This window comes from Myotis yumanensis, unplaced genomic scaffold (assembly GCF_028538775.1).
Source record: "Myotis yumanensis isolate MYYU_CA2020_CCGP unplaced genomic scaffold, mMyoYum1.0.hap1 SCAF_7, whole genome shotgun sequence".
Classification (NCBI taxonomy): domain Eukaryota; kingdom Metazoa; phylum Chordata; class Mammalia; order Chiroptera; family Vespertilionidae; genus Myotis; species Myotis yumanensis.
In genome coordinates this window covers 88,502,573-88,528,336 of record NW_027223758.1, presented here as the reverse complement: position 1 = coordinate 88,528,336, position 25,764 = coordinate 88,502,573, and the positions used below count along the sequence as shown (strand labels likewise).

Here is a 25,764-nt window from a genome sequence, read left to right as displayed (position 1 = left end):
CCCTACTGGATATCAAGCCTGCAACCCAGGCATGTGCCCTTGGCAAGAATCGAACCTGGGACCCTTCTGTCCGCAGGTTGATGCTCTATCCACTGAGCCAAACCAGCTGGGGCCAGCCTCTGATCTTTGTGACTCTCCTGCAACCAATCAATGACCCCCCAGCTCCAGGACCCTTCCTAAATGGAGGTGATCAAGTTAAAGGTCCTCCATGGGCTAGAGGAGACAACCCAGAGAACTTCTAAACAATGGTTTCCTTTATTTTCTTTTAAAAAAAGTTTTTATTGATTTCTTTTAGAGAGGGGAAGGGAGAGAGATAGAGGGATAGAAACCGCGATGTGAGGGAAACATCATTGATTGGCTGCCTCCTGCACGCCCCCTACTGGGGATCGAGCTCACAGCTCGGGCATGTGCCCTGACCAGGAATCGAACCCATGACCTTTTAATTCATAAGTTGATGTTCAACCGCTGAGTCACACCGGCTGGGCTCCTTTATTTTCTATGACTTAAAAATACTAGTTCCCAAATCCTTGCACATCAATAGAAGACAGAGTTACCAACCAAAGGAAAGGAAGAGGGAAAAAGGCATTTCCCCTGCCTCTAGCAGAGGGAACTGACAGTCTTTCTAACAGCTCTCTCAGTGTTCATTCCGATGTTATTAGTGGGAAGTCATTGTTGGCACATGGAAGGCTAAACCTGTATTTTGAAATCCCCTTTCCTGTCATTGCTCAGAGAAAGCAAGAAGCAAGTAAGGTCTCTGATCTGAAATGTAGGACAAAGGAAGTCAGATCCTGGGAAACACTTAAAAACAAGTAGAAATGACAGCCCCGCAGCACTCTCCTGGGGAGGAAGGGAAGCTGCCCCCACACTTGGGCTTCCTAGAAACTTTGAGACTTAAGAAACACAGGACAGAAAATACGCAGGGGCCGGGGAGGTTTTGCCTGATATTTGCACCAAGAATTTAGGGCCTGCAACGTGCAGGAGGCACACTTTTTGCATTGGCCATTTTAGTATTCATGTCTCCTGCACTGCTTTCTAATAAGTTAAGAATGAAACGGGAGACTGCGTGCAGGAGTGAGAAATGCAGGAAAAGCAGTCCCGTAAAATAGAAATGAATGAAAGTGCATCTGCACTTCCCGTCTATTCTCAACAGTCAAGAGAACAACAATGCCGATTTCATTGTTACTACTGAACACTTCACTTACAAAAGGACTTTTCACTCACTTGTACATGTTATTTTTCAATGCTTTTTTTCTGACAGAGACTGGGGAGCTTTGTCACTATTCTTGAGATTAATTTTATAATGTTTTATTAATGATGTTTCCAATGAGGACAAAAATGCAGTCTGTGCCAGCATGTTACCAAAACAGTCTTTTCCGTGAGAGTAACCGTTCCTCTTGCTGTTCGGGTGGGTCACACCACTGGTTAGCTGACTGCTGAATTTCGTTTTCTTTATATTATATAGACCTATTTTTTTTTCATTTCTATTCACCTCCACTCCATTCAATTATCTGTTTATTATTACCATAGTGTTTCTAAAATATAAGTAACATAATGTGATCAGACTTAAGGGAAATGATGGCTGGCCTTCCTTTTAATCCTATTCTGTCTGTGGACAGTACAGCTCCCGCAGTGGGGTTGGGCTCGCCTCTTTCTAAGGGAGCATGTCTGTGCGACAGGCTGTGAAATGCTTGCTCAGGCCACGTGGGCAGAGGACCCTAAGATTCCGAGGCCCTAGCTAACCTCGGGGTTTGGGGTTTTGCTTGTTAACGTATTTGTTAGTTTATATGGAGCCGGTCATTCAATCACTCAGCCGACCCCAAACCAGGAACTGGCTCCCTTGCCTCCCTGCCAATTAGCGAAGCAGGTGTTCCGGGTCAAAGGTGAGGCAGTGGGAAGCTCTGCCAACCTAGTGCGTCTTTGGATTTGGGGAGAATTGGGCTATTTTCTTATTCCAATGAGAAACATTTCTTCATTTATCACTAGATGGTCCAAATAGTGTGGAAATCTTTCACTCTTTAGTCAACGTAATCAAATCCAATGCCTTAATTAAAAAATACTCAAATCCACAGCAGAAATCACCCAGATAAACTGTCTATATTTCTCCAACAAACCTGAAAAATATGCCTTCGTGTGGGGCCCCCAGTCACAGCCCGGCAGGCAATAAACTCTATTTTTTCAAGTAGAAGTCACCGGGCAATAAAGAGTCTGACTAGAGCAGACGTTTATTCCGAAGCTATGGTTGTGCCTGAGTCTAGGAAAAAGTTCAAGATCTTTGAATCTGTTCACATGTTCATGAACTTCCCTGTACATGACTGTCTGTGTCCTTCCATGTCAGATGTGGTGCATGGAGCCACAGATGCTCAGTTACCTTTACTCCTTAGTAGGCTATTACATGCAACACAGGAAAACGATAGAAAACAGGCTGCCTGCCCTGGCGCAGCGAGGCCCGTGTGTGTCTGTGGTCTTCTCCTCTCTCTGTGAAGAGCTCGAGTGGACGGTGCCTCTAAGGCCGAAGGGTCTGTGGGTCCTCGTGCTAATATTGCTGGTGCTGTTACAATAATAGCAACATACCTGCAGTGCATTGAGTTCATGCTATGAGCTAGGTCAGTGGTCGGCAAAGTCATTAGTCAACAGAGCCAAATATCAACAGTACAACGATTGAAACTTCTTTTGAGAGCCAAATTTTTTCAACTTAAACTATATAGGTAGGTACATTGTTATTAACTTAATTAGGGTCCTCCTAAGGCTTAGGAAGAGACACACAAGGGGCCAAAGAGCCAGATGTGGCTCGAGAGCCGCAGTTTGCCGACCACGGAGCTAGGTGATTTACAAACTCACGTTTTATTGAAAAAACACTCAACTTGTGATGATCTAATGAGGCACCCATGACTCAAGATGTGGGTATGACTTGCTGAAAGGTCATAGACATGAGTTTGAACCCAGGCATGACTGCATCAAGTTCATACTTTCTCAGTGCATCCCTCTAAGTTGGGAGTTATGTCAGGCAATGTAAAACATTTGAGTAGGGTGACTACATGTTCCAGTCCATAACTGCTCTCCCAGTGTAATGAACAGATCCCCATTTCATGCTCCAAGCTGGGGTGGGAAATAGCCGGCCTGCAGGCTATATTTGGTCAGGCCCTACCAAGGCATGAGGGGTGAGCTAATTAAATGTTTGACCAAATCTAGCAGGCTAATGTGTAAGGTGATAGTTCCGTATGGCCCTCGAGTGCTGTTATAAATATCCAGATGGCCCTTGGCAGGAAAAGGCTCCCCACCCTGATCTAAAGAATCCCAGTTTGGACAATAAGCTGGGTGATCACCCATCTCAGAACATGGTTCCAAATGGACACAGACTTTTCTGAGGCGTCGTTCATACCACGCTAATGAATCGTTTTGCCTTTAATGAAGGCCTTCAAACAAATAGCCCCTTGGACCTGGCCTGGCACGTTTGGGGAAACAGATGTCATTCACTGCAGGGTCTAATCTTCCCCATCCCTCAGCCTGCTTCTCTAGCAGCTCTCTTTCAGACCCTTTGTCCTTCCTCGCTCCTCCTCCTAATAGTCCTGTCTCCTGGTGTGTAGGCTTTCTCTATTGGTCAAGTGTTACAAGATGAATTTAGTTTTACTTTAGCTTGACTTTGGCCATGCATTTACACATATGTAAGTCACCGTTTTTGTCAAAAAGAGATTCAACACCATTTTAAGGCATCTCTTAGCTTTCTTTCTTTCTTCCCCTTAATCTCGCTGTTGCTATTTTGCCACTTCTTGACTGCAACCGTGTGGCTGTGTGGCTGGGTGTCGGGGAGCTTCCTGTCTCAGTCCCCGGACAAGGCCACTGCAGGCTCTGCGGGGTGGGGGTGGGGTGGGGTGCGGGAGCGGGGCTCCGAAATGCATTATTTCAAGCCCCGCCTCACATGTCTTTGATCCTCGTCTGCTTTGTGGGCAAACTGCTGTCCCGTTTCCACTATTTTAAAGAACTTGCAGTAAAAGGAAATGATGTTTTTAAAAACTGATAGACTATATAGCTGCTTAAAAGATACACAAGATACATGCAGCAAGAAAGCCTACCTCTCACTTTTGTTGGTTTTAAATGTATGGCTTTGATTTATGGATCAAAACTGCCCCTTCGTTATTTTATCTCCCAGCTCTGGGCAGTGCTGACAGCTAGAATGTGGTTTTATTGACCAATGCAGCCGCTGTGCCCGCGAGGGGCCTGTGCCCACAGCCTGCTGCACTCGGAAGCAATGAGCTTGATTCCATGACTGTGTCAGATGGGGAATCGTAGCCGATATAACAATAAGTTCCAGATCCCAGCGCCCAAGGCGAGAGGTTTGCTGTAAAACACAATCGCACTTAAGGAGGGAGGGGTAGGACCTTGGGTGGAAGTTTGAAGGTGCAACTTCATGGGCTTTGGGCTGCGACCACAGCTGTCCATGGAAACTGGGGAGCGGCAGAGGGGGGTGTTTCTCTAAAGACCCAGTGCCCCAAACTAAGGATTAATGAGCAAAATGCCTAAAAACCAAAAGGAATGAGACAGTGACTGAGACAATGAACCCAACGACCAATTTGATGCGAGAAAATTTCCTTCATGCTATTCGCCAACCTTTCACTTCCAGATGAACAAAATGCCACTGCAGAGTTTCATTTGGAAGATGGGGGTCACCTCCCGCTCCGCCTCAGCGCAGACAGAGACACAAATGCTCGCCGTGATGTCAGGCCAGTTTTAACTTAGGCCCCCTCGTCTCGACTACCTCCGTGGCCACCTGCGCAGTGTTCATTCAGTCTCTGACTCCAAACCCCCAGTGCTCTATACACAGACGTCCGAAGGGTAACAAATCAATAACACGTCTACTTTGATTAGCCAGGGCTCCCAGTTCTCCAGACAGCCCTCACGTGAAACCAACAGGCGGGGAAGTAAATAAGGAAGGGCACTCACTTGTGAGAATTTTCCACGTCTTCTTTTCGTCATCATAGTACTGAACTAGGTTGCTGGGCAGGCGGTCCGGCCCGGGCGGCAAGCCTCCGACCAATAGCAGCATTTTCTTGTTCGAGCGAATTCTTCACCCAAAACAAAAGAGGAGACGAAGAAGCACGTTATTGCGGAGCCTTCTGAGTGGCAACGAAATCATAACCATCAGAAGAATGTTCCTTGCTGGCAGATTTCTATTTCATTTGTTCCTGTTTCTTCTCCCATTCGTGTCTCCAGGATTTTTTTTTTGAACCAAAAGCAGAAAAATGATCAGGAGAGAGGCATATCCCCATACTCACGGAATAATAAGCTCCCTTTATGCAATTTGTTAGAAGTTCATTCTAGAACGACCTTTTTCTTATATTATCCCTTTAAATCATCCCTCTTTACAGCTGAGTACACATGAAATGCTCTGGAGTTGTACTAAGGTTAAGCATTAAAGTTGCATGTCAAAAATCGTATTAGTCAAAATCATTATTATAAGCCATTCTCCACTCAAAGAACCTTGAAAAAATTAAGGTTATGCAGAGAGTTTGTGAGCCAACTCTTTAATCACCCGGGGAACTTAAAATACAAGTTTGGTACAATTAGTAGCACAGGGCTCACTGGGGTGGGTGAGCCAGTAGGATGGGGACTTTTTATTTGTGTAACTTAGCTGAGCCTTTACCCCTTCCCAGCGCCCCCTCCCCTCTCTGCCCCGCCTGCCACCCCATCCCCGGGCACTGCTGGCGACACAGCAGCACCAATTGGTGGAAATGAGACTGAGAGGTTGTTTGGAGCCTCCCCAGAGTGGAGCCCTGCCAGTGCTTGCCACTGCTCCAGCGGCAGGAACCTGCTCAGCTGTGCAAAGTCACTCTAATTCCCTCCCTCTGTTTTCCTACCTTCTCCCCCAGGGGGCAACCACCGAAAGGAGTGACTACCCACCCATCAAGAGCTGGCAATTCGCTGCTATTCACCGTGACTGCGATTCCCAGTTCCTGAGAGCAGGCCTGCCACGTCTCAGATGCAGTAAAAGCTGTAAGAGGCACCCTGGCCAGCAGACGCGCCCTGATGGATGGGTGCACATCCTGGGGAGCAGGAATGGGCTGAGCACACTGCGAGTGGAGTAGGGAGGGGAGGCCCAGACCCCTACAAGGGGCCTGCTGGTTTAAGGGGCGCTTTACATATAATTGACCTTTTCATCCACCTGAAAGGCTGGAGGTGGTGGTGAGAGAAACGGAAACCAGGATGAAGGAAAAAGTCAATAAATACAAAAGGGTTCCTCTTAAATAGGATCCCAACCCGCAGGGTGGCTCTGATTCTATTGTTACGTATTCGGCAGGTCGTTCAGATTCAAGGATGCTTGGAGAAGCATGCCCTTGTGGAGAAGCACTGTTTGTTGGTTAAGAACCTAACATTCGGAGAGTTAACTTAAAACAGCTAATGGTGTTTCCATGGGAAGGAAGGGAACAAGAGAATTCCTTTAATGAAACTCCGGTGCCATTGAATGCATCGTGTATGCCTCAGTAGGAAAAATATGTCTGAAGAAACGTCTATTAGGAACTCACGGGTAGGAGGGGCCATGCTTATAGAAGAATGCCTAACATAGGACCAGCTTGCAATATTAATTTTGCCACAAACAAAAAATACCTCAACTTCTTTGAATTTAAAGTACTTTAGATTAGTGCCCTTACAGACCAGTAGTTGGGAGATGAAAACAGAATTAAATAGCAAAGAGCTCAATAAATTGAGAGCTTCAATGATTGGGGTGGTTTGTCAGGAGGGGTTAAGGGAACTCAGTGTAGTATCTCATTTACTTTGAAGTGATACACACATAATTGATGTATCATATAATCTCCTAAATGCTTGGTTACAGAACTAATATAAGACTTTTTTTTTTTACTATAGTTTTAGCTCAAATAAGCAGTGACTCTGTGAGAGAAGTCAAGATGATAAGAAATATTTTTTTAGGTTGCTGTCAGTTACCATGTGTAGACAGACCTGTTCAACTGCAAGTCACGATTCTGTGGCCATCGTGACATCACACATGTATGTGCTGCCAGACACAGGTGAGGGCAGATGGGCCAGTTACACACAGAGGAAAGAACTCAATGAAGTGGTGGTGCCACCAGAGCAATATAATTTCATCCTTATCTTAATATTTAAATGAATATGCTGCTTTTAAAATGTGGTTCATGAGTGACAAAGGGAGATAACTACATGGCTCAAGTGTGTGTGTAAGGCCGTTTTATTCATTGATCAGGCCAACTTCCCTGGACCAATCCCACTGGTGATTTCCAACACCGACTTAAATGGACCATCTCTGCAGATGAAGACAGAATCTAGAGTCTTTGTCTTCTCTGCCAGAGTCATTACCATCTGTCCTCCAAGAACTGGACTGAGACTACCAATATGAAAGCCACCAAACAGTTGGCAAATGTAAGCCCTATCCCACCAATCATGACATGATTCAAAGGGTTAGCTAGCATAGCAGCAAGGAAAGCTCAACACAAACTAGGATAAATCTCTAAACCATCCAGACCTCCCCAAGGAGCGTGAGGGGAATTACAGGAAGTAAGTAAGGAAGTCCCACCTGCCCTCTGCTGTGTTATCTGTAAGGACCAGGACTGTGAGTGCATTATGTGTGGACTTCGTCATGAGGGAAGACACACTCTGCATCTTTGGCGTTGTTTTTATATCAGCACTCATTCGATTTCTTATGGCATTTTACTAGGAGGATTTTGTTTCTAAAACTTGTCACACAATTTTACAATCCCCTCTCGATGCTATTTAACTCTAAAGTTTAAAACTCTACCTTGTGAAGATGATCACATAGAAACCAAAAATAGGATAACATGTGAGAAGTAGCATAGTACAGAAGAAGGAAGACATAAAATAACAAACCACATTAGAGCATGTTTCTCACAATTTGCTCTATAGACTCTCAAAATGGCCCTATGTGGTAGGTACAATAACTCCATTTTGCAGAGAGGCGAGTAAGTTCCCATAGTCAAACCAAGAGGCAGAAACAATGCCCAGACACTGTATCGGGCCAATGTCTTTTTGAAATTCAAATTTATGCCCGGCCAGTGTGGTTCAGTGGCTGAGTGTTGACCCATAAACTGAGGTCACTAGTTCGATTCCCAGTTAGCGCACATGCCCCCCCTTGCAGGCTTGATCCCCAGTGGGGGGCGTGCGGGAGGCAGCCAATCAATGTTTCTCTCTCATCAATGTTTCTATCTTCCTATCCCTCTCCCTTCCTCTCTAAAAATCAATAAAAACATTTTTTTAAAATTCAAATTCATTCTTTAAAATTTATGTTACTATAGCTTCTAATTTAGACCCAGATGACCCAGCTTCCAGTGCTAATTTTGCTATTCATCAGAGTGACTTTGTATAAATTGCTTGGCTTCTTGGAAACTATGTTTTCTTAGCTTTAAGTAGATGAATAAACTCTAGCCTTCCTGCTCAAAGGATTGAATGAGGATTGTATAAAACAGTGAACTGAAAAGTCCTGTGTAAACTCTAAAGTAAATTACTATTAACCAGTCTTTAGATATTGACAATATAATGTGGGCTTTATTTCAACATGCCAAATCTTATTAAGTAGTTAAAAAAGAAAAGTAATATTTTTCACTGAGATTCTTATTGAGTTTATGTGTACAAATGCAAGCTAATTAAGAGGACTTCATTACTCAGTTGTTATCTTATAATTATGTTCTTAGAAAATTATTACTTTAATTATATTGGCTATCTTTTGAGCCTTGTTATAAGAAAGCATGCATTTGGACATTACATAAAACTATGAACCTTCTTGGGTCCAAATAAAGGAACCTAATAAGAGCGTTTCCTAAGAACAAAACAAATGAGAAAAACCATCACATATTTTACATTGATGTAAGTGCAATGTCAACTATTCAATTACTCCTAGAAAGTAATACATGTGAATAATTCCTGTAGAAAAGCTTCCATTCTTTTTACAATTGCAATTATAATAGTGACAATGACAATAATGACAGGTAATAATGATGTGTATTGGATATTGAAAACTCTAATTATCATGCTATTTGTTTGATGTATGTGAAATTCAATTTGAAAACACCATGAGAAAAAGGTACCTTGTGAACTAGAAAAGTAAAATTAGGAGAGTCTAAATTAACTTGCTAAAGTGGGTTTCAATTATTCTTTCCTAAATAATTCCAGCAGAGCCGTGCAGGTTTATTTTTAGATTCGGCAAAATCTACGAACATAGCGCTACTGCGATTGGGTTCCTTCATATGGCAACACAGCATGCTTTTTAGAAGTTCTTTACACAGTGGGAGAAATTTAGCCAAAATTACTACGTTCTCTTCAAATGTACTAATATTTTTAAAATAATTCTTTTTGCTCATCATCTTAGCACCACTTTGACTAAAGTAATGTATTTAAAAGGTAAGGAATTAGATAAAACTAAATAGCTGAGTATGTCATGATGAATAATAATATTTGGATGCCTTTGATTTGAGTTCCTAGATTCGTGCATAGACAAATATAAGGTTAAAAAGGAGATGGAACCTGAGGATCCCTTTGTTCCAGCTCAGTAATTGCCCAACATTTACCATGTGTCACATCTGCGCGTGTGTGCGTGCATATGTATGTGTGTGTACCCGTGCGCACACGCACTTTGGTTTCCTGGATGAGTGATTGAAGGATGACCTAAAACCTCCTGGTGTAAACAAATTTTTCATCATACTGGTTTTCTAAATGCAGCAGTCTCATTTATTTTTATTTCAGTGATTTGGAACCTTAATAATTGGGAAACAGGCCAGATGAAGTTTTTCTTTCCATGATACATAAGTTTTCACTGACTACCAGTGGTTCTCAACCTTCCTAATGCCACGACCCTTTAAATACAGTTCCTCATGTTGTGGTGACCCCCAACCATAAAATTATTTTCGTTGCTACTTCATAACTGCAATGTTGCTACTGTTATGAATCATCATGTAAATACCTGATATGCAGGGTGTATTTAGGTGACCCCTGTGAAAGGGTCGTTGACCCCCAAAGGGGTCTCGACCCACAGGTTGAGAACCACTGGACTAAACTGAAAGGAAAGTGTTAAGCTATTTAAGAAATCAGGTGGTCTGCTGGCACTTTAGAGCTACTAATATACATTTGGACTAAATTCATTGTCCAAATTATACATAGTTCTCACTTATTTATTAAAGAAAATATCCTGCCATGTTCTAAGCATCGTGGAATCAGAGACTTAGAAGAGAACTTAGAAGTACCTACTTCAGTGACCCCCAAGGCTGGTCACCAGGGTCCTCGAGGGAATGACAACATTTAGATTCTTAGTGTAAATTCTCAGGGCCCCATTCCCAGAGATTATGATCCAAGGGGAAGGGGCCTTAAAAATCAACAGTTGCACAGCCTCCCGGTTGATTCTAACACACAGCCAGACTCGGTCTGGTTTTCTATTTAATGCAGAAATCCTTTCAAAGGTTTTTGGGTTTTTTTTCATAATTATTCTTATTCGGTAAAGATTTATAATGAGATGCACCTTCGTTTTTTAAATCTCCTCCACTGAAGAAAGTTGTAGGACGGTTGTGTTAGATATTTTTTTCTCCTTATGCTGAGCTGAAAATGTACCTAAGTCTTCTAGAGAAAAAGAGCAGGTTCCCACCTCCGTGTCACGGGAGCTCTTCAAACACTGGGAGAAGCTACCATATGTCTTCTCTTTCCCAAGTAGCAAATCCCCACTTTTTTTCTGAAAACTTTCCGCTTTCCTTACCATACCGTTCACCTCCTCTGAGTTTCTCTACACTATCATTGTCCCTCTAAAAATTCGAAGGTCAGAATTGCACACAATATAACAAATGTGACATGCGATATGACGTATTTGATTTTTAAAGGCTTTTTAAAAATCACAATCGTCATTTATCAGTCACAGCGCAGAGCTGGGTTCTGTTACCTTCCAGCTCACTACAAATACCGATTTTTTTTCAAACCAAGTGTTTTCAAGCCAGGTTTTCCTATCCTATCTTTCTCCTAAAAATTTTAGATGTCAAATGCATAACTATTTTTAATGTTTTATGTTCTCTACTGATTTAGACACTTCGTTTTCATTCATTTTTCTTTAGCAATTATTAATTAAGTTCCTACTATATTCCAGGTACTGTTATAAGTGCACCAGAGGTATTGGTGGGGACAAGAGAAATAAATTCCTTGTTCCTGGTGGCACTTCCATCCGGGTGGGGAAATCTATTGAAAACATCACGATTCTTGAAGCACGACAACCTGGTTGTCCTCACACCTAATGGAGACGCCTGGCTTCAGCTTTTCTGAACGGAGTGACCTTGACATAGCCTCTTTGACCTCATTTGTAAAATAGGAATAACAACAGACCTAAGGCATAGGTTTTACTAACTTTCAGGACTAAAGGAAATGTTTCTGTAAAGCATGTATAACAGTGTTAACTAAAGCTATCCTCCTCCTTGTCCTTAGCACCATCATCAACATTATTCATTTGAGTAATTGCAGGTTTGACAATCAAGTGGAACTATGTCCCCACCCAAGTTTTATGACTTAAAAATAACAGAACTGTATTTCTGTTGTTCAGATAGTTTAATTATCCTAACCCTTCCTCTATGAAATGATCTTCAATCACCAAGATTTTTACACTATAATTCCCCATAACTGCTCTTCAGGAGCGTATGGCCTTTTTTGGAAACATAAATATCTGATGAAAAAACGAAGCAGTTTTCAAGTGGCAAAGAAAACTGGGGTGGATAATCGTCATCCCATCCTTCCAACGCCAAGTTCATGTTAAGAGTCAGCCAGACCTGGATCTAAGTTCTCTTTCTACCACTTCAGACTTTTATATCTTTGGGCTGGCATTCAACCTCATTAAGCCTCGGTTGCCTCATCCGTAAAGTGGGAATGTTTTGACGGTTAAATGAAGTCCTCTAAGTGTAATTGGAAAAATAAACGGGCTACTTGGAAATGAATCCACCTTCTTCAACAAATAAAAGCCACATTGTGCTGCTGGTTCCTCTCTGCATAATGAAGGGAGATAAAAAGCAACACTCCCAAGGTAACCCAGCAGGGAGAAGACGTGAAGAAATGATGATTCTTTCCCACGCCTTTCCAATTCCAGTGGACTTGACTCAACCTGTGAAGGCTCAGTGTTTCATACAAGCAGTGAGCGGATGGGCAATTTCCCATCCTGCGGGACAGCAGTGAGGTACAGACGGGATGTAGGAGGCAGGAAACGCCAGGAAGATGCAAACCCCAGGGGCACCCAGAAACAGGAATGGGTTTGGGATTCCCATAGGCCATGCGGTTGTAGAGTTTTCTAACAAATTTATCAGAGCTTTACCAGGTCTGGGAAACCACCAGCTGACATCTAGCTTGCACATGAAAAACACTTATGGAGTTAACCATAGCAATTGATTGACACATGATAACTATAAACCTTACAAATCACTCATTTGAAGACCAATCTTTGCCATTTTGGCATTTTTTCTTTTGCTTGGCAGCTTTGCAGGCCCCATAGGTTACACCGTTTATGAAGAGCCAGAACTCAGGGCGAGACCAAAGGAGGTTTACTCAAAACAGAGTTTAGTCTTGTATTATGATTTATTAACTATTGTAGTATTTTTCATCGGAACAACTGTAAACCTCTTTTTGCCCCACCCTGTATTCACTGCATACACACGCTTCACAAAAATATAAAACCACTAGACTTCCTACAGTGGTACTGACCCAGATCTCATTCACAGATTCAACTGATTCACTCTCTTGACTGCCATCTCTCTCTGTTACGGAAGTCATCGGACCTTATGAAATCCAAGCCACCGAGTGTTACGGTGGTAATCTTGACTCTCCTCCCATTTTCTTGCTATATTCCATGTTTTGCCCAGTCCTGTGAATCTTAGCGCTGTGATGTGTCTTTGAGCCATTGATCTATCTCTTCACCCAACCAAACTCCCATTAGCTCCATTCAGGGGGTGTCCTGGCCATCTGGGCTCCTGCTCCCTCTAACCTACCTACCTACCTTGTCTAAAGAATTTCAGCAAAACATTAGTGATCCATGACTTTAATCCCCTTTTTCAAAACGATTAAAGAATTCCCTATTTCCTACCATTTATAAAATGTACATTTATAATCTTCCTTCTCTCTCTGCTCTGTCTCTCTCTCTTGCTCTCTCACAGATAGATGCCTTACTTGAGATTCTTTTCAGGTTTAAGAGCTTCTGAGTTAAGGTCTGAAAAAAAACGTGAGAGAGGAACTTCCGATGGAAATGATTTTGACCAGGGGGAAGTAAGCAGAGAAGATCCCGAGTGGTCAGCCAGGAGGAGACTGTGAAGAGCAGGCAACCTTCCCTGAACTCCCAGTCACAATGGCACCCAAAGGCACCAGAGGAGAGCTGCTCCCCTTTTCTTAAAATTTTCCAGAGAAGCAAACTCCCTTGAGAATCCGTTGCAGCTGACTTGCTGCTGTGTTTGGGTTTCTTTATCATAGCTGCTCTTGGTAATTACACAGCGGCTTTCCTGGGAAGAGCTTTTAAACAGCCCTGAAATGCCTCTCTGAGGTAGGTAAGCACAGGGCATCACTGTCCCCATTTAACAGGGGAGAGGAGAGAGGGAAGGGGGCTCAGGCACCCGTTCCAGTGTCTCAGGATGGGGTTTGTTTCCTCCGTGTCACAGAGGAGCTACCTCTGGGGCCTTTCCGTGCAACCTTCTGTGATTCCCGGGTGTGACGGAGCGCTCTGCGGCTTGTCGTCTGACATCCGAGTCATCCCTTCTCCCGCACTGAGTCAGGCTGTGCTGTGACTGGAGAATGGTCAGTCACGTACACTGTTTAGTTTTCCTAAAACGGAAGTAACTTTACGATTGGTTTGGTCATATTATAAAGACAATGCATGCTCACTGAGGAATAGTCTGACTATACTTAAAAGCAGCATGGTAGGTGCTCAGTAAATGCTTTCTGTATGAATGGAGAAATGATAAATTTTAAAAAAAAATGAATGGGTGAAAAGAGTCAAAGTCACTGGTAATCCCAGGAACTATTCAGGAATATGTCCTTGGAGATTCGTACCATCCTTCCCCCCCGCCCCGGCCCCCCATCTGTTTTAAGGTCCAGCTAGTGAGTGGGGTGGGGTCAGAAGGCAAAAGGGAACAAGGAAGAGGCACAGTTCTGAACTAAAGGGTGGAAGAGTCAGAGGGCAGTATGTTGGGAATGGACAGTCCTATCGACTAACCCCCAAATCTAACCTGCTACCTCTCCTCTACCCTGGCCCCAGCCCCCTGTCCTCCACCCCTACATGAGCAGCCCGAACCATCAGCCTGCTGCTGCCAGGCCCCCACATCCCTTGTTCTTATTGGATAGCTCTGCTTTTCTCTTTGTTCTTCAGGATCAGAGTTGTTTCCTAGGATGAATGGGAGCTACTCCTGATAGGGGGAAGTTTACCAAATCTCAGTTATTAGCGCGCTATAGGACCTTCGTGATATTTGCCATATCCACGTATTATGAGATTACTTAATATCTTATTTAAAATTGCTCACTTTAGAAAAGATTAATCCCAGTCCATCCTTGTGGTTCCCACCGCTGGCTGCTCTTTAGAGTCACCTGGGAGAACCTTAATGAAATGTATCCAGGATAAGGACAGCTGTCAGAGGCCCTGACTTAATGATGTCGGGTGAGTCCGGTCATCGGTGGATTTTGCAAAAAGCTTTCTGTGTGATTCTCATGGGCAACCGCACTGAGAATTACTGTTCTGAGCAATTTTATTTATGAATCATGGGCCTCCTGGGTTAATTGTGTTTTATTTCTAATGCATGTGAAAGCCTAGTAATACAGTAAAATATAGTAATACCTAACTATTAAAATAAATTTAAAAAATGGCTTCTCGTGTACCATGTGAAATCGTCTCACAACCTACCAGTGGGAGGTAAACCGTAGTGCAGGGCTCACTGCAATAAACCAGGATTTTAAAATCTGAACCTCTGAAACCCTAGTTAATTCCAACTCTGCCACTTACATGTTTGTCTACGAGATTCACATCTTTATTGACTGCAGCTTTGCATATTGTAATAATTAACCATCTTCCCACCCCTTCGCTCTTCACCCCAACCCCCCATAGCACACCAGGGTCTTCCCTGACATATACTAATTCCAGGATATTACCGTGTCCTCCAGCATACGTATGCAGTTCACCTACGTTTTTGCTACGTTCCTCTGGACGCCATATCTGTAGACTGGCTAACGATGGCAGAGACAGAAATGACAAAATAGCCTTCATCTATGACATGTAAGTTTTCCCAAGACTTAGATCGTAAGTCTCAAGGGCCAGAGAGGGACTATCTTTATGTTGGACAAAGCCCTTCACACTTCATTTCTGGTCCTATGCTTCCTGAGGGACAATGGCACCCAGCCAACGTCATACTCCCTGCATTGTCCTCCTCCCCCTCCTCCTGGGTGAAAACTTCCTTTAGTAACTACGAAGCAGTTGACTATCCTCTTTGCTTGATTGCCTATATAATCCCTAATTCTAATACCTAGTACTTAGTGCCTTTCTTCTGAGGAGCATAAATTGCAGTGGAAATAGCATCTCTCTAATCCTCCCCACATCCCCGGGAGGAAGTTGCGTGGCGAGTATTACCTCTTGGACTAATAATCCTCCTGCAAGTGGGACGCAGGGTCTCACTGCTCTGGAGCACCTAAGCCTGCTGCCCACCCCGCTGGTGGGGACCAGTCATGTTTGTGTGACGGGAGCAATCCCTTCTCCTGTTCAAGAGGGTCAAGCAGCCTGTCGGAAGGAGCCATCCCAGCCATGTCGCCTAGCGACCAGAGGAGACACAGCATCCCTCCCAAGTTAGGGATGAACTCGTGATGTCGGCAGTCACCTCCCAATAAAGCCCAATGATTAGACTCTGCTGCCTCCTGAGAACCAACCTCATTACCGAGGCTCCTCTCTCTCTGCCTCCCATCTGGCTGCTTTTGGGAGAGATGAGTGACTTCCTGACCCAAGGAAACCTTGGTCTCTGCTGCACAAGAAAAGACGCAGAGAGACAGGAAGACAGAATGATGTCGAAAGGTCAAGTCTAGGCTATCACATCCCCCAAAAGGACTTGCCTTGTGTCTAGGACAGAACAGTAAAAATGAGTGTTTACAAAGCCACATTCCAAAGAAAGCAGTTCAGCCATTCAGGATGACGATGCTGACGGGAAGCCAGGCCAGATCCCTTCCCCATGATCTAGAGACGGGTTCTATCCACTACTCTGACTCCGGGGAGAGATTTCTGGTGGGGAAACCAGGAGGCAGGTTCTGAGGAACTCAGCCAGCCCCTGCACGCAGGCTGTTTCCGGTTGGGGAGTCACTGCAGGAGGGGCTGTGCAGGGACACAGCGAGAACAGTTAGTCGGTAACCGGATCTATGACTCCAGGCTGCTCTGGGAATATTCGTGGCAACAAATAGGTGCCCATCTTCAAGAAAAGGGAGTTTCAGCCGACAGTTTCTAAATGGGCCAGGGTTTGTTTTTAGGGGAAGAAGAAGTCTCTGGAATCATCCTGGGGTTAGGACCAATGAGGAAGGCTACTTATTTTGGGTAGATAAGCAACGAGGGACTGAGGCAGGGCTGGGGGGCGGGGTGCAGTGGAGACAATGAGGTGTGGCTAGTGGGATCCTGCTCAGGGACACCCTGCTGCTGTGGGAGGAATAGGAAGCTCTCCTCCTCCCCTTTGCCTCTCCCTCCCGTGGGGCGCTAGTGCTCTCTGTTCCTTGCTGCTTCACCACCCCCAGGGGCTCAGTGCTGAAGGAAACCTGGGCTCCAGGGCTCTGCAGGGTCTAGGCCAGTGATGGCGAACCTATGACACGTGTGTCAGAGGTGACATGTGAACTCTCTTTTTTGGTTGGTTTTTCTTTGTTAAATGGCATTTAAATATATAAAATAAATAGCAAAAATATAAGTGTTTGTTTTTCTATGGTTGCAAAGATCAAAAAATTTCTGTATGTGACACGGCACCAGAGTTAAGTTAGGGTTTTTCAAAATGCTGACACGCCGAGCTCAAAAGGTTCGCCATCACTGGTCTAGGATAACCTCCAATACCCATCACCCCAAGGGACGTGTGTGGAGGCTTCCGCCTCCAAAGCCCCACACCCCCAGCCAATCCGTGACAGCATCTGTCCCATGATCAGCGCGTGTACAGTAATTGGTGGAAACCAATTACTCTGGGGAAATTCACTGCATTCTCTGAAGCTGAACTGTGACCCCAATATTGTGCGGCTTGAATCGTCCTGAAAATTCTCTAGGTACCCAAATTCCATCATCGGGAAGTAAATCCCTAGAGTCTGGAAATTCCAATCACTTCCCTATGTCTCATTTCTTTCTTTTCTTCATGTCAATTAATCAGATTTCTTTTAATTTTATAACAAATTTTCTTCAAACTTGTCTTTCCATAAGTCACTGTCAGTGTTTTCCCTCCTTTTCTATCGATATGTAGCAAATTGGAAACAGCCACTGTTTGGTTAGTCCCAGGATTTTCAAAGTGTGGTTTAAAAACCACTGGTAGCAAAGCCTCCTGGGGATGTAGCTAAGAATTCAGGTTCCTGGGCACACATGACAGGTCACAGAATCTCTGGGGTAGGGCCGGGAAGATCTATTTTATTTAAAATAATAACAACAACAACAAAAATGCTCTATGGCTGATCCTTAAGAGAATAACTGAGTTAGGCACGATTCTCCGGGGCCCAGGGAACAGGCCCCGTGTTTTCTTTCTCTTCCAGCTTTGTGTTACCTGAGGAGCTATTGATATGTTGCTGACTTGGATAATTGCTCAACTGCCTGTATAAATCCAGTTCAAAAGTAACATCTCAGTTAATTTCCTAACTTATTTTCTAATTCCTTGTGTCCTATTCTTGACCCTTGTTATGAATTGAATTGGGTCTCCCCCCAATTCACATGTTGAAGCCTTAAACCCCCGCTCTGACTATGTTTGGAGACAGGGCCACTAGGAGGTTATTAAGGTTAAATTAGGTTATAAGAGTAAGAGACACTGGATCTCTCTCTCTCTCTTCTCTCTCTCTCTCTCTCTCTCTCTCTCTCTCTCTCTCTCTCTCTCCTTCCCCCTACCTCCCTCCCTGAGCACATAGAGGCGAGGCCATGTGAGGACAGGGGGAATGAGGCTGTCTGCAAGCCAGAAAGAAAGGCATCACCAGAAACCAACTCTGGTGGCACTGTGACTTCTAGCCTCCAGAACGATGACAAAACCAGTTTCTGCGTTCAGGCCTCCCAGTCTGTGTTACTCCACTATGGCATCGCAGGCTGACTACGACAGCCCAGCTTACCAACACTATCCAGCCGACAAGAAACGTAGGGCAGAAAAAGGCCAGTGAGTCCATAGCCACTTCGGGGAACTGCCACTGGAGAAGGAGCCCTCCATGGTGGAACCTGCAGGGCGCCTTGAGAGAGGGGCCTCCTAGTTTCCATTACACAGCATCACACGGGAAAGCAGCCCACCCCTGCCTCTGTCATGAGAACTGGGAATACGGGAGCAGGCTCCTGACCCGCTTGCTGTGTGGTGCCCAGCCACTGTCCACCTGCGGGGAACGCTAACGAGAGCAATGGTCCGATGGAGGAAGGGCAGCGCGGAGGGGTCAGCACAGACACGGCTAAATGGAGAGAAGCGTTTTGCATAAGCTTGTGTGGCAGACTTTAATTAGTGTCTCCAAAGCTACAGCCATAAATCTCTTCCCGCTTCCAGGAATTTTCAGTGTTTCTTATGCTCCGAGACTCTAAAGTTTCCTTGTCATAAAAAGCGTGAAGCAATTCTCCAGAAACATCTTTCTGGGGTGAGGTTCTTCTTCCAGGTCAACAAGACTATTGCTTCCTGGGACCTGGGCTCTCAGTGGGACGAGGCTGGTGGGGGCTGGGAGGCTCCCTCCCGTCTGGGTGCCTCTGTGCATTCCCTGTGGAATGGATTGTACTTGCACTACTTGCTGCTGGGTAGGCCGGCTGCTTCCCACCTGGAGAAAGTGCAAGCCTTGAATTTATTTGAGTGCATTTAAGTGGTGGTTAATAGTTCAGTTTTGCTTTATCTGCTTTTTCTCTTTCCAAATTTTGAACATAAAAATGAGTGACAGCTGAAGTTTGGTAGGCTTCCAGGAGTTCTGAAGTGACTGCCTAGAATGAGGTTCCTTCTCTATGGGACCGAGACTTCCGTCAGAAGAGGAAGATGCTTGCCTTCTACACACACACACACACACACACACACACACACACAGACGCACACACACACACACACACACACAACCAATTTAGAGAGGATATCTGCTTTCTTGGGCTCTCCTGGTAGTGTACACTAAAAACTATAAAATTATCAGATACCTTATTTATTTATTTTTATTGATTCCAGAGAGGAAGAGAGAGGGAGAGGGAGAGAGAGATAGAAACATCAATGATGAGAATCATTGATGGGCTGCCTCCTGCACACCCCACACTGGGGATGGAGCCCGCAACCTGATTACGTGCCCTGACCAGGAATCAAACCGTGACCTCCTGGTTCATAGGTCAATGCTCAACCACTGAGCCACACCGCCCGGGCATAAAATTATCAGATACCTTTGATAACACTTTGACCTCTTGAATATCCAGATAAAGAAATCCTTTTTCAAATTCCTACCATTTTTGCACTCAGATCTATGATAGCGGCCCAAATCATCTTTGTTATAGAAAAGTAAATCTTTTAACAGAAATCCATTCTTTGATTATTCAAAGAGGTTCATAATCAATATAGAAATTGTTCCATCCAGAAGCATAAACATTAAGCTTTGAAATAAGTTTGCTAAGTATTCTTCCATATCTACATACTCAAAGCAACAGTTAGTGAAGTAATAGTACCTGCCCTACTAAGATTGGTAAAAGGAATTTCTTAGCAAGAGCTGCACATATTTTTTTTTGTTGCTAAGGAGACTGTAACAAAGGAAGATGAAACCGAACAAGTTATTATCATGATTAACTTTTCCATGTCAGGAACGCCTGGGCGATATATGAAGTGAAGCCCTTAGTTGAATCTCAGACACCACTGACAATCCCAGGCTGGCTGTTTCCTGCTGATCCCGTAAGGAACCGTCATTCTCTTTCAACTGAGAGTGTCTGTTTTGTAGGTTTGCCTTTTTTTTAAAACATATTCTTCTGCAGTGGATTTTATGAGTTATCACTATCTTGGCAAACAAAGAATTTTAACTCATATCCCTAAAAACATTGTTGTATATAGTTTGAACGAACAATTCCTTATATGTCTATACGAAAATGTAAGCAAATAACTTTAGTAATGATTATTTTTTCTTTGAGCAAAATATTTGCTAAAGCAAGTCCAGGCCATCACTTAAGAAATATCATGCCTAAGTCAACATAAGGCCCACACAGTCACACAAAGAAAACAAACAACAACAACATCAACCACCAAACACCAAGATTTTAAAATACTAGACACATGTGCCAATTAGAAGTATCTGAGAATTTTCCACTGTCCATCTGAGCGCATTTTCTTTTCACCTTTGTCAAATAGAACCCCTAATTCCAACAGAAGGTGGGCCAGCTGTGATCTAGAATCCACAATAAGCCCTACTAAACATGCTTGAAGGACTCTCACCACTCAATAAGATAAAAAAAACAACAACCAAAAAATGACCAAAGAATTTGACTAGACATTGAAAAAAAGTACAAGTGGCCAATAAGCACATGAAGAGATGCTCTCAACAACATCAGCCATTAGTGACATGCCAACCACAACGAGAGTTAACTTCATACCCACTAGAATGGCTACAGTCAAAAAGACTGACAGCAAGTGTTGGTGAGGATGTGGTGAAATGAGAACCATTATATACTGCTGGTGAGAATGCCAAATGGTGAGGCTGCTTTGGAAAATAATCTGACAGTTCCTCAAAGGGTCCAACATGTGTTCAATGTCAACTGAATACTACATGACCCAGCAATTCCTCTCCTAGGTCTATACCCAAGAGAAATGAAAGCATATGTCCATGCAGAAACTTGTACACTCATGAATGCTCATGGCAGCATTATTTATAACAACCCCAATGTCCATCAACCGATGAATGACTAAAATGTGGTCTATCCATACAATGGAATACTGTTTAGCCATGAAAAGGAATGAAGTACTACATGTTACAACATGGATGGACTTGAACAACATTATGCTCCATGAAAGAAGCCAGACAGAACACCACATATTGTATGATTCCATTTATATAAAATGTCCAGAATAAGCAAATCCATGGGTCTATGGAGACAGAGAGTAGGCTAGTGGTTGCCTAGGCTGAGGGGGTTGGGGGGTAGGAGGAATGGAGCCCGATTGCTAACAGGTACGGGGTCTTTTGGGGGGTGGTAAAATGGTCTACAATTAATTGTGGGGATGGCTGCTCAACGCTGTGAATATATTAAAACCATTGGGTTTTACTCTTTAAATGGGTGAACTGAATGATATGTAAGTTACATCTCAATGAAATGTTTCATATGAATCCACCACAGTCTTTCCAACCTTTCCAGTTGCTGACATGGACAGAGGAAGCAGATGGACCAGGCTGCGGGACTGGTCCCAGCTGCGTAGCTCGGACAAAGGTGGGTAGCAGGGACACTGTCAGCAGAAACGCTATCTGTTCAGAGCAGCCTGGGAACTCAGGCTGTGAGAATCCAGCTCTAGGAGGAACGCATGCTATGGAATTAGAAGTCTTAACAGGCAAATAGGAAGGCAATTAGATATAAATAGAACTACGCCTATAAAAATAAAAGCTATTAAGTATTCACAGCCAGACACTATGTTCTGTTATACACATATTCTCCCAGTAGTCCGAAGTGCCCTAATGAAATGGGTATTGTTATGTACATTTTATAGATAAGCAATCTGAAAATAAGTCATGAGAATTACCAAGCGAAAGCCAGTTCATAAGTGGTCAGGGTGGGGTCTGACCTGCATCTGTCTGACTTTTAGGTCTTAATTACTATACAATAGGCCTATTTAAGATATTTGCATTTTAACATAATCTTTTTATTTGTACCTCCTGTTATGCCATATTTTCTCTCATTCATCTATCTATCTCTATTTCTATCTCTACATCTACATCTGTATCTAGCCTCATCCATATCTATATATTTCCTAGCTTTTCTTTGCAGTGCCTACCTACAAACGTCATTCTAGAGTGAACACTTGTGAAAACCTTATGACAGGGAGACTACAGGAATTGCCACTGACAGTAGTGGTACAGTTGTCATAGTAACCAATCCACCAAATTGGTCTGTGCTCTGAGGCACACACTTCTGCCTCTATAATACACCAATATTGGCTGGGATCCCTCATAGTATCACTGAACCCTTGTTAATGCATATGAGAAAGAAAGTGCTGAGGGCCTACTGTGCATCTTTAAAGCATTACATTTCCCCTTCAAAGTTTCCCTCTCTGACTCACAGGTTATACATCCCCTCTCCTCCCCCTTTTCCTTTGCCCATGATGTTCTGGTGGGGTCAGTGGAAGGGGTGCTAAAAACCAGGACCAGACCGTGGTCTGCTGCTTTGTTCTAAGCAGGATTTATAAATGTGACTATTTTCTCTTTGGGCAAAAAATTGCTCTTCCAAACCCAATGATTCCTCACTCGGTGCCAGAACGTAAAATTGACTGTCCCATCCCCATCTTCACATACAAAATAGACCTTTATCTGTTAAAAAAAAAACACAAAACCCAAACACCTCAGAAGTCACTGGACAGAACATTTAAAGCTGGAACCCAATACTATGTATGCTGACTGCAGACACACACACACACACACACACACACACACACACACACACACACACACCTATCCACATGTTCCAACAATGCCTCTCCATAAAGGACTCTTCCTTCTTTCATTCTCTCACACTGGCGCTTTCTCCCTTCCTCCTCTTCTCCATCTCACTGGCCTCGCCTGTCTCAGAGGCACCTGGAGGCACATAAGGCGGGGAAGTGAAACCGCCTGCAATTCTCCAGTTCACTTCTCTGTGGCCTCCAGTGAGCCAGTCTCCATACGGTGGCCCAGCTGAGCTGGAAGTTCCAGTCCCCACACAGGTGCAATGGACCAGCCCTCGCAGGCAGGCGGCGCGCTGGGAGCCGAGAGCCAGGCCCAGGAGTGTGGGAGGGCGGCTCTGGGAGCAGCAGAAAGGGAGGCCTCTGAGCTCGAATTCATGGGATGAAAAGGAGCAGGGAAAGCAAGCCCTGGAAGACTTCTGCCTAAAAAGGCCACCGTTTCCCCTTAAGGAATGAACACTGCAGAGGGCAAGCAGAAATGCTGGTTTCCCCACTTCCTTCTGATGCCCTTGCGTTCACCTTCGGGGTCCCTTGACCTCACTCTCCTTGTGTTAAAAGTCCCCGACGAATTAATTCTGTGCCGTCCGTGGGGCCACAGAGTTCTCCTGCTGGGCAAGCATGTATCCAGGTACATTCTGCTTAATATATCTCCTGGCACCGATAATCACTGAATTTCAAAGAGCATTTTCTGTTTATGTAGCTTTTTTCCTCATCTCAGCTGATTGTTCCCAAGACGCCAGCTTGTTATAACTATACTTATCAACCCATTTTGCTGACGTGGGACTTAGCTATGGTGGAGATAGAACAGACCTGTAGGGTTATGGTTTCGAAGGCAGCAGTGTTCCCACCACAGTGCTGCTTGTTTTCTCAGTTCAGGTAGGACACATGCGGGGTTGCACTGCGGAATTCACCCCTGGCTTAGCTAATCCTGAGCAGAGCCTACAGCTTACTCCCTGATCTGGACCATACTGCCTCGCAATCTCTTGTCACAGGCACCTTCTCTCGGTTCCTGGAAGGCACCGAACTCTCTTCTGCTAGATCAGTGGTTCTCAACCCTCTGGCTCTTTAAATACAGTTCCTCATGTTGTGACCCAACCATAAAATTATTTTCGTTGCTACTTTATAACTGTAATGTTGCTACTGTTATGAATCGTCATGTAAATATCTGATATGCAGGATGGTCTTAGGCGACCCCTGTGAAAGGGTCGTTCAACCGCCAAAGGGGTCGCGACCCACAGGTTGAGAACCGCTGTGCTAGATGTTCAGGCAGGTGCTGGCCCCTCAGCAATGCTTTTGGTCTTCCTCCCCTCGCCCCCCCACCCCCCCGCCTGGCGATGGAATTGTCCAAGGCTCATCTTAGCCTCTTCCGTAGACAACATTCTTGGGCCACTGGGACACGGTTGCAGCCCTGATACCCGGCCTCCCACACAGGGCACCTGTGTAATTATTTCCTCTTTTTCCTTATACTGTAAACTACGTGAAGTCAGGAACGTGTCTGTCTTATTCCATTCTGTATCTCACCACCTAGCACAGAGTTTGGAGCATAACATCTGCTCAGTACAAAGCTGGGGGCTATTCCATAGCAGAACTTGCTGTCAGTGGTAAATGCAATGCATCCGTGGGTGTGGCAGGGTCATGGGCACGGGGTCCAGAAAGCTGCCCCAGGTGGCGGAGGGGCGGCCCCTTGCTTCTCAGTCTGCTGTCCGCTCCAGTTCCACTGGCAATTCAGATTGTTGCAAAGAATGCAGTAATATTTCCTCTCCTCAGTTGGCACAACAGGCTGTGCCCTTTGAACTCTGACACTTCTGAAAAGCCTGCATTTAGCACAACAGCAAAGAGCTTTTTATTACACATCTTGATGGACTTAGATTACACATATATAATTATCGAACTGAATCCGATTATAGGAGTAAAGTTACCACAATTGACTTTTTCTCTTTTGGAAACACTTATTTTTTTTCTTGAGGACTGAATTTTTTGCTTTTTAATGGAACTTCATGCTTAACTCTGTAAATTATATAAGTTGCATGTGCAGTGATTTAAATGCTTCTGAATTTGTAATTATTTGTCCAACAAATATTGAACAGCTGCTCTCTGCGTTCTAGAATTTCCTTGCCCATCCTTCTCTGCTACTAGTTTTTTTTCTCTTTCTTTTTCAGATGGCTTCTCTCTCTCTCTCTCTCTCTCTCCTTTTTTAAATGATGTTAATTTACTTTTTAAAGACTTTATTTTTTTAGAGCAGTTTTAGATTCACAGCAAAACTGAGAGGACAGCACAGAGACTTCCCATATACCCCTGCTCCCACCTATGCATCACCTCAACACCCCCCGGGGAGTGGGGCTTTTGCTACAATTGATGAATCCACATTGACACATCTCTTCATAATTTCTTTGATTTCCCATGTTTTCTTGCATTTTCCTTACTCCTTGTTTTTTCTTCCCTTTCACTTCCCTGTGATTTATTTTAAGTAGTTGCTATTTTCATTGTTCTCACTATTGTAAGCTTCGTCTAGTACCTTTCTGCTTTTCATGTTGCAAATGGTTCTAAACCTATGTTCACTAATATTAATTGTGAATATGTAAGCCCTTCTGATGTTTACAGTAAAACGGACATACTCACTGTATCATCCGTTACAACTGAGAGTCCTTTCCCCCGTTAACTCACGCTCCCGCCCATTTCATAACGTGTTTGCTGTTTTTGTTTGTTTGTTTGCTGGCTTTAAAGCACTCAGCAGTACTAATTCATGCCTCATGAACCATCTTGGAAGTGAATGGAAAGGACATTGCAATACATATATTTTCTGAAATTCTAAATGAACAACAGAAGGCATAAACATTTATGGCGCAACAATTGTTCAAATGATTTTCTTGAAACAAAACATAAACAGAATAAATTTCCAATTAGAAGGGTCTTGCTTTGTGTTATTAAAATATACAGATGTTTTGGTCCTTCTGGCTGCTACCTGTTGTATTCA

General features: G+C 43.9%; 1 protein-coding gene across 2 annotated transcripts in view; it reads right to left on the bottom strand.

Moving 5' to 3' along the window:
- KLHL14 (kelch like family member 14) overlaps positions 1 to 25,764 on the bottom strand; it is a 95,891-nt gene that overhangs the window by 61,125 nt on the left and 9,002 nt on the right. For both annotated transcript variants that reach the window (XM_070421211.1, XM_070421212.1), the window contains exon 3: positions 4,939 to 5,060. In XM_070421211.1, the coding sequence (XP_070277312.1) occupies positions 4,939 to 5,060 (122 nt within the window). The remainder of the gene's footprint in view (positions 1 to 4,938; positions 5,061 to 25,764) is intronic.